This window comes from Pleurodeles waltl, chromosome 3_1 (genome assembly GCF_031143425.1).
Source record: "Pleurodeles waltl isolate 20211129_DDA chromosome 3_1, aPleWal1.hap1.20221129, whole genome shotgun sequence".
Lineage (NCBI taxonomy): Eukaryota > Metazoa > Chordata > Amphibia > Caudata > Salamandridae > Pleurodeles > Pleurodeles waltl.
In genome coordinates, this window is record NC_090440.1 from 1,585,941,944 (window position 1) to 1,585,952,588 (window position 10,645).

General features: G+C 41.3%; 1 protein-coding gene across 2 annotated transcripts in view; it reads right to left on the reverse strand.

Moving 5' to 3' along the window:
* Positions 1-10,239, reverse strand: part of RIF1 (replication timing regulatory factor 1) — a 310,912-nt gene extending 300,673 nt beyond the window's left edge. Inside the window, exon 1 of one of the 2 annotated variants that reach the window (XM_069225212.1) lies at positions 9,746-10,239. In XM_069225212.1, coding sequence (XP_069081313.1) covers positions 9,746-9,849 — 104 coding nt within the window. In that variant the 5' untranslated portion in view covers positions 9,850-10,239. The remainder of the gene's footprint in view (positions 1-9,745) is intronic. The other variant, XM_069225211.1, reaches the window with a different exon arrangement.
* Positions 10,240-10,645: the final 406 nt, after the last annotated feature.

Here is a 10,645-nt window from a genome sequence, read left to right on the forward strand (position 1 = left end):
ATGTTATGAAGTTTTAGAATCGCCCTTACATCAATATCCAGGTGTCAAAATAATAAGATTCTCCTGGTTTTATTATTTAGTTCTCCATTGTCAGAAATTACAGTGGCCCTGACTGCAGCGATGTTATGCAGGACACACTATTTTGCTACCTTTTTCCAGTAATATGCACCGTGAGAGAAGGTGTGGATGTTACGATTGTGCTCCGGTTTCAGTAGACCACAATATTTATAACAGAAATCAGGAAATATCTGGCAGGAGCAAACAAACTGTAAAAAAGGTAACTGTGCCTAGCGAAGCAGTTGGTGATTGAGGTCAGATTTCCAATCAAGCAATTAACTCTTCATGCCAAGGTGCAACAGGACAACCTATAAAGAGAAAACAGTCAACCATTTGAACACAACATCTTTGCAGTGGCCCAGCACTGGGCATAAATTAGTTGTTTAAAACAATGTTTAAAAAAAAAAAATAATAAAAAAAAATAAAAAAAAACACACACAAATCAAATCGATTTCCTTTTTAAGCTTTGTTAAGAAGAAAGAGTTACAAGGACGTGCTGTTTCTTTAAGATTACGCCTTGCTTTAGTAGGTAAATTCATGTAACTTCTGACAGAAGGTCTAAACCTAGCACAGATAGCCTTCTTGTGACTACACTCAATCTCTACATTCCACACGGTCTGAAGCAACAACCCAATATCCACTGAAGTGCTCATATTCCTGGTAAATCCCAGTCTTCTTTTTTTTTGTTTAAATCTTAATTATACTATTTCACATTGTGGATCTACCCCTCCTCTTTTGGAAGTTGAAGGGCCCTTTTCCTGTTGTGCATGTAAACATACTTTTACACGCCTCCCGTGAACTTCCACCACCATTAAAAACCACTACTACTGGTAGGTGGCCTAATCAGTGCTTGTACGTTGAACAAACACTCAAAACATTTTTGATCTTATAAAAGATTATGAGCTGGACTTTCTTGTTACTGAAACTTGGTTGAAGGATTGGTGCAATCTTGCTATTGCCCTTACCCTACCTCCGGGATACACCATAACCAGGCTGGATAGAAAAGCGAAAAATGGTGGTGCCTGGCCATTATTTAATCAAGACATTTTTCAATATGAAACTGTTGATTTATGCTCTCTGAAAGGGGCAGAGAGTTCGGGCTTCTAATTTAAGATTAGTCATTCCCCAATAGTTTACAGGAGGGTTAACTTGCCACCCTATTCTCCACTTCCCCCTCGGCCCATGCACAACATTTCTATCTCCCACTACCCTCCCCACTTTCATTACACTATGCTTATTTGTTACTGAGGATCACCTAGAGTGTAAAAATTACTCTAATGTAGTCAAACTTTTAGACACCATAAGCATCTCCACAGAATCAGCCCTGCTGGAGGTGGCAGATGCTCTAAAAATTAACTTTATTGCTATTACTTAATTTATCCGCTGCATCCGATACCATCTCCCAAGACATACTGCTCCATTGCATCCAAGACAGAGACCTCGGGGCGTGCCCTGTCGCAGATCAAACCATTTTTTTGTTTGTTTTGTTTTACAGACCATAGAGAAATGGTCCGACTAGGCCCTTTCTCATCTGCTGAAACTGTAGTGACATCAGGGGTCCTACAAGGCTCATCTTTGAGCCTGGTTCTCTTTAATATATACATGACATCACTAATTGGCTTGATCACTTCTTTTGGCATTGAAACCATCTTTTATGCAGACAATACACAGCTGATCTTATTGTTGGACAAGGCATCCATCAGCTTCAAGTTTAATTTTACAAACTGTCTTACTGCAGTTATCATATGGAAGCAATCCAATCACTTAAGGTACAACACTGATATAACTGAGATCTTGCTGGCAGGCACCTCAAATGTTTTTGACCCAGTCCAGCAGTGCCCCAGCTGACTACAAGCTTCAAGTTTCTATGAACAATTAATACAGTCAGAAAGTGTTATTTCTGGACAGGCACTAGGTAATCGGTGGATCATCCGATCAATGAACTGGGCGAAAGTGATTAGAAGAACAGTTCTATACAGTTTTTAATGTATTTCACTTCTAATGAAGCTTATCACAAAATGTTTTTCGCCCTCAAAGTGGCTTTGATGGATTCAATCTTAAAGCAGCACTGAGATTCTTTAAAAATGCATATTGTTAAGCCAGTCTGATTATCTGTTTAAAAAAAAAAAAAAAATGTAATACTAGTTAGTAACAGATGTAATCTGATAAGAGTGAGGGTGTAATAATGTTTGCAAGAGTTTTCTAACCCAATACTCTTGTAAATATTACTTTGTTTAGACATGCTATTTCTATGAAGCGATATTGTTTATGCACCAAGAAATGACTAAGCACTTTCCTACAAAATGTGTCACAGCTTATTTTGTTTGTTCACACTCCAACGTTGTGTGCTATTGCCAAATTATTAATGCTAATGTGGTCAATTAAATTGCCGGTCTATATATCTGAAAAGTACAATTTATAAAACCCAAGGGTTTTTATGTTTTTTCATCTGGCGCATTGTAAAGTAATTATTACAGATTTAGTACGTTTCCAGTTTTTTTTTTTTTTTTTTTTTTAAATGTAGACATACCATACAGCAGCAGAAATTGTCGTGTGTAGTTCAAGCTGCTTTTTACAGTAGACTTGAAGGAACTTTTCCCCATATTTAGTATACGTTTCTATAGAAAGGGCAACATTCCAAATAAATAAAAAAAAACTGACATGGCTTTACCTGTACCCACTAACAGGTGATAACTCCTTCAGTTAATCCATATGTCCCATGAGACCCTTGCACACCCCATTCAAGCAAATGTAAACTTCTCATTCAAAGTTGATGGCCTATTGTAATTATTTACTGAATGGTACATGGTTTACCATTTATTTAAAAAGAACTAAACTCACTTGTTCAATTACCTTCCAAAACCTAGAAACACTCATGTAATGAGTCAAAAATAGTTTGTGTACATATTTAGACAGAATCCTTACAATAATGTTAAAAAAGAAATCTGTAGTGATCCACCTTCCTACAATCCGAAAATGAAGGATATTGTATACGCTGCTATAACTACTCAATACATTTTAGAACCTGAAGTCCTCATAATGCACCTTTCTTACTAAGGAGAGCTAAATATAAGGAGCTTCACGCAACTCCGAACAGTTCTGCAGCATTGCAGATTCTTAGCGCTAGTTGTTTCTACTTGCAGATGTCTAGGACCTTCAAGGGATTACATGAACACAGTTGCGGGGCCCGGAAGGGGTTGTGCGCAGGGGTGGGGCAAATATTTTTTTTTTATTTTTTTTTTTTTAACTTGTATGCCGCCGCGCCACTGCTCCATCTCCTCTGCTGCAGACACAGGCTCCCAGCCTGCCTTGCGGCCAATCATGACGCTGCTCAGAGCAGTATCATGTCTTGCTGGGAGCGTCCAGCCAGGGCACTCCCAGGGAGACTGGGAGCCTGTATCTGCTCTCTCTGACCCAGCAACACAGTGCTGGGTTGGAGAGAGCACAGTGCACACGACGGCCTACTGAACATACATGCGCACTGAGGGGGGAGTACTATGCACTTCCCCACTCACTGCTCATCACCCGCGTAGCCCCACCCCTTTACAAGGAAACACTAATAAACTAAGTTTATTATTGTTTTCTTGTAAAGGTTTTTCAGCTGCCGCTGCTGGCGGGGACAACGCCCCTGCATGAACATCAAAACGAATTCCTTATGTCTATACTGGAAAACCTACTGAAACCCATACTTAACAGGCTAATTTTCCACACCCAATCTACAAGAACATGGTTGTGGCACTGCACCATTACCAGCTAGGAGGTGATAACTACCACATTACGGGAGGTTTGAGCAAAACATCATCCAATTTTCAAATAGTGAATTGATTTTTACCCATTAATGACAGTATTCCACCTAGTGAAAATTGGCACCATACAAGACTGAAAAGTAAACATTTAGAAAATTTTGGGTTAGGTGATTAGTTTTGGTTGTACAACGATTGCTTTCATATACTTCATGAAGGAGTGACTGGTGCCTACAATGGAAAAAATGGCAGATAAATTAGTCTTTACTTCAAGCAAAAGCCAAAGAATGCATTAGTTGCTTACACTGCAGTAACGCTTACTGCGTGTGTAGGTCCCCTCAATAGGTACAATTATTGAGGAAGAGCAATGAGTGTTTGAGGAAGCGATCTTGTAATTTACCATAAACTGCTGCCTCACAAGATAATCTTATAAATTCCCAAAAGCTGGAAAAACATTTTTATGACGAATGACAGGGTATTTATTGTGTGGGATACTTTCTTGGGCCTGAAACAGCCTACCAAGTTCTGTGCCGGCAAATGTGTCCAGTGAAAAGCACTGTTCCCTCCTATATATTTTACCAGATGTTATCCACAGTACGTACAGTACAGTAGTTGAGTCTTTATATAACTAAATTCATGTGCAGAAATCTTCACAATGAAGGAACTGCTCGTATGCAACAAAAGCCTATGTTGCAAAGAACGTGTACACAGGGTGCTACAAAGTTAATAAATGGAGGCTACCAGCTGAAGGTTAAAACACTACAAAAGTTACAACTCCTGTTAAGTCCCAAGCACAACTTTCATAACAACTTCAGATTTTCACAATCACAGCTCCGGTAAAGCTATAAGTGTTACATGAATGTGTACACCCGTCAGGTAGGCATACACCAGAACCGTGAATACATGTGCAAGTTAATCAGTTCAAAGGATAGACAATAAAACGATATAGAAAGTGTATTGAAATCAGATTATATTTCAAATAAAATAATGTTGCAGTATGTTTGGTGCTTAAATGCTCTCGTAATCACATAGGGAACATAAGAGCTTACAGTCCCCCAACTGTAACAGAGAGGGCCCACAAATTGCCTGAACTCAGTGCCGGATGTTTTTGTCTGTACTTTCCCCAGTAATCCTAAATTGTGAAACAAACTTTACAATCTGACAGGCAAAAAAGTGCTTTTACTAGATCTTTTAGAGACCAGGAAAACATCAAGTGTTAAATCTTACACTTAGATATTACAATAAAATTGTTCTTTGATATTCAATGATAAAGGTCTCCCCACACAAGGAAAATCTTGCCTCAACTGGGGCACAATCAACCAATACATGTTTCTGAAAAGACAAGAAGGTCTTGCAAATAGTTACACCACTCAAACTACAGGGAGTGCAGAATTATTAGGCAAGTTGTATTTTTGAGGATTAATTTTATTATTGAACAACAACCATGTTCTCAATGAACCCAAAAAACTCATTAATATCAAAGCTGAATATTTTTGGAAGTAGTTTTTAGTTTTAGCTATGTTAGGGGGATATCTGTGTGTGCAGGTGACTATTACTGTGCATAATTATTAGGCAACTTAACAAAAAAAATATATATACCCATTTCAATTATTTATTATTACCAGTGAAACCAATAGAACATCTCAACATTCACAAATATACATTTCTGACATTCAAAAACAAAACAAAAACAAATCAGTGACCAATATAGCCACCTTTCTTTGCAAGGACACTCAAAAGCCTGCCATCCATGGATGCTGTCAGTTTTTTTATCTGTTCACCATCAACATTGCGTGCAGCAGCAACCACAGCCTCCCAGATACTGTTCAGAGAGGTGTACTGTTTTCCCTCCTTGTAAATCTCACATTTGATGATGGACCACAGGTTCTCAATGGGCTTCAGATCAGGTGAACAAGGAGGCCATGTCATTAGATTTCCTTCTTTTATACCCTTTCTTGCCAGCCACGCTGTGGAGTACTTGGACGCGTGTGATGGAGCATTGTCCTGCATGAAAATCATGTTTTTCTTGAAGGATGCAGACTTCTTCCTGTACCACTGCTTGAAGAAGGTGTCTTCCAGGAACTGGCAGTAGGACTGGGAGTTGAGCTTGACTCCATCCTCAACCCAAAAAGGCCCCACAAGCTCATCTTTGATGATACCAGCCCAAACCAGTACTCCCACCTCCACCTTGCTGGCGTCTGAGTCGGACTGGAGCTCTCTGCCCTTTACCAATCCAGCCACGGGCCCATCCATCTGGCCCATCAAGACTCACTCTCATTTCATCAGTCCATAAAACCTTAGAAAAATCAGTCTTGAGATATTTCTTGGCCCAGTCTTGACGTTTCAGCTTGTGTGTCTTGTTCAGTGGTGGTCGTCTTTCAGCCTTTCTTACCTTGGCCATGTCTCTGAGTATTGCACACCTTGTGCTTTTGGGCACTCCAGTGATGTTGCAGCTCCGAAATATGGCCAAACTGGTGGCAAGTGGCATCGTGGCAGCTGCACGCTTGACTTTTCTCAGTTCATGGGCAGTTATTTTGCGCCTTGGTTTTTCCACACGCTTCTTGCGACCCTGTTGACTATTTTGAATGAAACGCTTGATTGTTCGATGATCACGCTTCAGAAGCTTTGCAATTTTAAGAGTGCTGCATCCCTCTGCAAGATATCTCACTATTTTTGACTTTTCTGAGCCTGTCAAGTCCTTCTTTTGACCCATTTTGCCAAAGGAAAGGAAGTTGCCTAATTATGCACACCTGATATAGGGTGTTGATGTCATTAGACCACACCCCTTCTCATTACAGAGATGCACATCACCTAATATGCTTAATTGGTAGTAGGCTTTCGAGCCTATACAGCTTGGAGTAAGACAACATGCATAAAGAGGATGATGTGGTCAAAATACTAATTTGCCTAATAATTCTGCACTCCCTGTAGTCACAATTAAACTGGAAACCAAGCGTCAGTTGGATAGCCCTAGTGGAAATTGAGTGCACCAAACTGAGGTACCACATAACCTTATTGTCTGCAGGCCTTAAATGTGAGAGGGGCACCACTTATTTCCTGAGCAGCCTCCCACACGAGGGCTATCACATCACAGATGATTTGTTAACAGTGTGTAGGGAGGTAGATGTGAGGACCATGCAATAAGAGATTGGAAAATAGCACCCTCAAATCACAGCAAATGCAAATTTTTCGAATGCGGTTAGTCCAATCCACTCCTTTCCTGGTTTTCAATGATGCAAGGCTATTGGATATATATTAAAAGCACTTAACATGCTCAACAAGTGTCTTGGTGAAACCAGTCACAAAGAGTAGTTTCAATTCTGTTCTCAGCAGGAGCAGGTCAGCATGTGTGTGTCACACTTGCAGCTATGTCTATGCCTTTTCATGTTTTACTGCCTGCACAGGACAGGTTCTTTTCTCACTGCAGGTATGTGTGCAAGTCTGACAGGAGATATGTGGACTTCCTCTGCTCCTCCTCCCTGTTAAATTATCAGGGTGCAGATCATGAGCACTGACCTGACTTATCTGTGCAGCATACTTTGTTGACTTGCTGGGTTATGATGCACACAAAACAAATACGTCTATTTTGTTTATTAACTTAGAAGCAGTGGTTTAAGAGTTTAAAATGTATGAGGCTGTGATCCTGAACACAGTGGGGTAAGGGTCAGACACTTATCTAAAACAAACGAGATATTTGGGAACTACTTTGTTTGGCTTTCACCTACAAGTAACTATATAACTCGTAGTGCATATAGTTTAAAACAATGTATTACACACTGAAGAGTATTGGTTGCCACAATGTTTTTTTTAAAATGTATTGCATGCAATATAAAGACAGGCTGTATGCAGATTAAGATGGGTTGCCACAAAATGTGCAAAACGATTCAGTGTCAAAGTGTGCTCCACTGTTCTATTACGGTGACTGAAGAGGTTGGCAATAACAGAAGTGTGATTTCAGGGGACGGTGATACAGAGGGAGGCGAGGACAGAGCAAGATGATGACCAGAGTGACGTGATGACAGAGAAGCATGAGGTTGATGGTACAGCAAAAGAAGTGATGGATCAAGGAAGAAGGAGTGGCGAGACAACAGGAATAGCAAAAGGAGGTGATGACGTGACGGTGGTGATAGATGATGAGAATATCACAGGAGGCGCTTGCTGAAGATTAGGACGACAAGTGGGATGGTGGTAAAAGAATAGGTTGATGGCAGGGTAAGTTAGTGACAGGAGACTGGCGTCTTGGGGCCTTTAATTTATGATGAACTGAGGGACAACAATAAAAATAATAATAATAATAATAAATAACAAAAACGTGCTAAAAAAAAAATTGCAAATTTTTACAGCAAAACTAAAGTGACTGAGCCCCATACGGCCCATTCATCTGGTCCATTGTGTTGCCAATTACGACTCTCTCACCGCATTACTTTAACAAGTGGACTAATCAAAACCCTCAAAAAGATAACCGTTTTTCAACTATCCCAAGGAGAATCTAAAATGTAATGGACGTGGGAACTCGAGCGAAATATAGTAAAACGATAAGCCCTAACGAATGCTATGAGCATATGTTCGTGCTAATAAGTGTGTGAAAATATACAACTCAAAACGTTTGTATGTTTATTGAGGAAGGATAGGTTATCCATGTGGAATGAAAAGCATTTTAAATAAAAAATGCTATGGCAGGGAATAAGTGTATAATAAAAAGGAGAGGCAGCACTAGTTTTCATATCCATATGACAAAACATACAAATACAGCCGGGGGCTGTCAGCTAACACGCATGGAGCGTCAAAACAGAGATCCCGAGAGCACAGTTAAGAAAACACCTAAAACTAGGATTAACTAGATATTTTGGAAAAAAAATGTATGATAGAGATCCAAGTACACATATAAAAACAAACATTTATTACACACCCCATACATATATATTTTCAAGTAAAAAACGTGTTTTGGTGAACAGAAAAGGAGGTTGTCAAACATCAGCGAAACTATTTTATAATTACAGGGCACTTAAGTTTCAGCTGATCGTCCACCCTTGAAATACCGTATATTGTAATGCACCTAAACTTCCCGTGATGGCGTAGTCAGGTTATGGGGTCATTCAAGAACACCCAAAATCAATTTCCATCCCACTGGCATTACTGCGATTTACCCTAAAAGTCTTCTGAAATAAATGGCAAACCAAAAGGTTGCCGGGGGTGGTGGTACCACACTCATGATGGGGTTTCTCATGTACTGGTTTCTCAAGAGGATTCTCATTTACTGATATCTCAAGCTGTAAATAAGCAAGGTGTAAATAAGAATGTCCAAAATATCCAACAGTATATGCATCAGTCAATTAATATGGGCAGGTTCTGAACAAGCGCAAAGCGAAGACTCCACTGCACAATGTATCGCTTTGGTGGGAAATAAAAACAGTTATCAGCATTAGGCCTAAGCAGCGCACTCGGGTCTGCATTAGCGTTCACTTAAACCACCGCTCAGTGACAGTATCACGTGACCAGCTACAAGACAACTATACCTGACCCCAGCAAGTACGGAACGCACGAACGTCACAGCACACCGAGCTGAAATACAGGACGGGCTGCTGGAAACAAACGCACCTCCGGATCTAGCGCCTGGCTGCACGAAGATCATAGTTCACAAACTAGGCCCTCGTGATGATAAACTATGGCAAACCATTTCAGAGTCTCGGCATGTCAAGAAGACTGCCAAGTAGGCGACCGAGTAGGAGCAATTCAATAAGGGGTCTGTCCCGGATGGCAGGGAATGCCTAAACATGGGTATAAAATAGAACACTTTTCAGAGTCAAGTGGCAGTGGATAACATTTGCTCAGAGCGCAGCTCTGGCAGTGCGGTGCCATGCCAGCCCGCAGGTCGGTGGGGTGCGGCGCAATCACATGGCTCTCGCTCTTATAGGACACTATAAGCGATGCTTTTGCGCACTCACTTAGCCAGGGTGAGGAAGGCATCCGTCCGCTCACTCTGCGAGGCAGATCCGTCCTCCAGGGTCTCCAACAGGGGCTGCAGTTTGGGGTCCTCAGCACGCGTCATCGTGCCCCAGTAGTCTGCAGAGAGAATGCAGCGTTTCAGCGGCCCAGAGAGAGACCAACAAGTAGAGGGGCTGGTGGTCTAAGGATCTGAAAACTGAAGCCACGCAGGGACGTCAGAAAAGCAATACGGTTTGATCTGGCAAAGACAGGCGCTTGATCTACAAGCCTTGCGTTTTGCATATAGCTGGGGAGAAATCCTGACTTCAGTGCGCCCACTGTCTCGGCCCAGAGCAGTGCGACGGTCAGTGGTCGGCGGGAGTCTGTGGCGGGAGCTGCAGCTAGCAGGCGCACTTTTCGCGGGTCGTGCGCTCAGATCTCCCAGCCTCGCCTCTTTTTCCCCGCGCTCTGAAGCCTCCTCCCCATTCTCCGCCCGGATAAAATGGCGCCGCGTGACAGAACGTGTGCAGGACGCATAATCGAGAGAAGAACGCATAGATAGAATGTTACAACAATCGTTGCCAGGCGTACTTCGGTAAGCAAGCGCAACCTGTTAGCAAAAGAAGCTCAAATGAAGCAAAGTTCACTTAATGATGTGGACATGAATGTCAACTTTAAGCTATTGTAAAGTGTAAACACTTGCAAAGGGTTTAGGAACTGTCTCTATGAAGAAATTCGTAGAAAAAGGAATCTCAGTAAGTTATTCGTGCAGTCGTATCAATTTCAGCATATTTGTATTGTCAGTATAGCCAGTGCTTTAAATGGGCCGGTACTCTCCGGTACTGAGTACCGGCACTTTTTTATTTTGAGAGCGAGAGTACCGGCACATCTCAAGAAAAACGTAATACTTTTAATTGGAG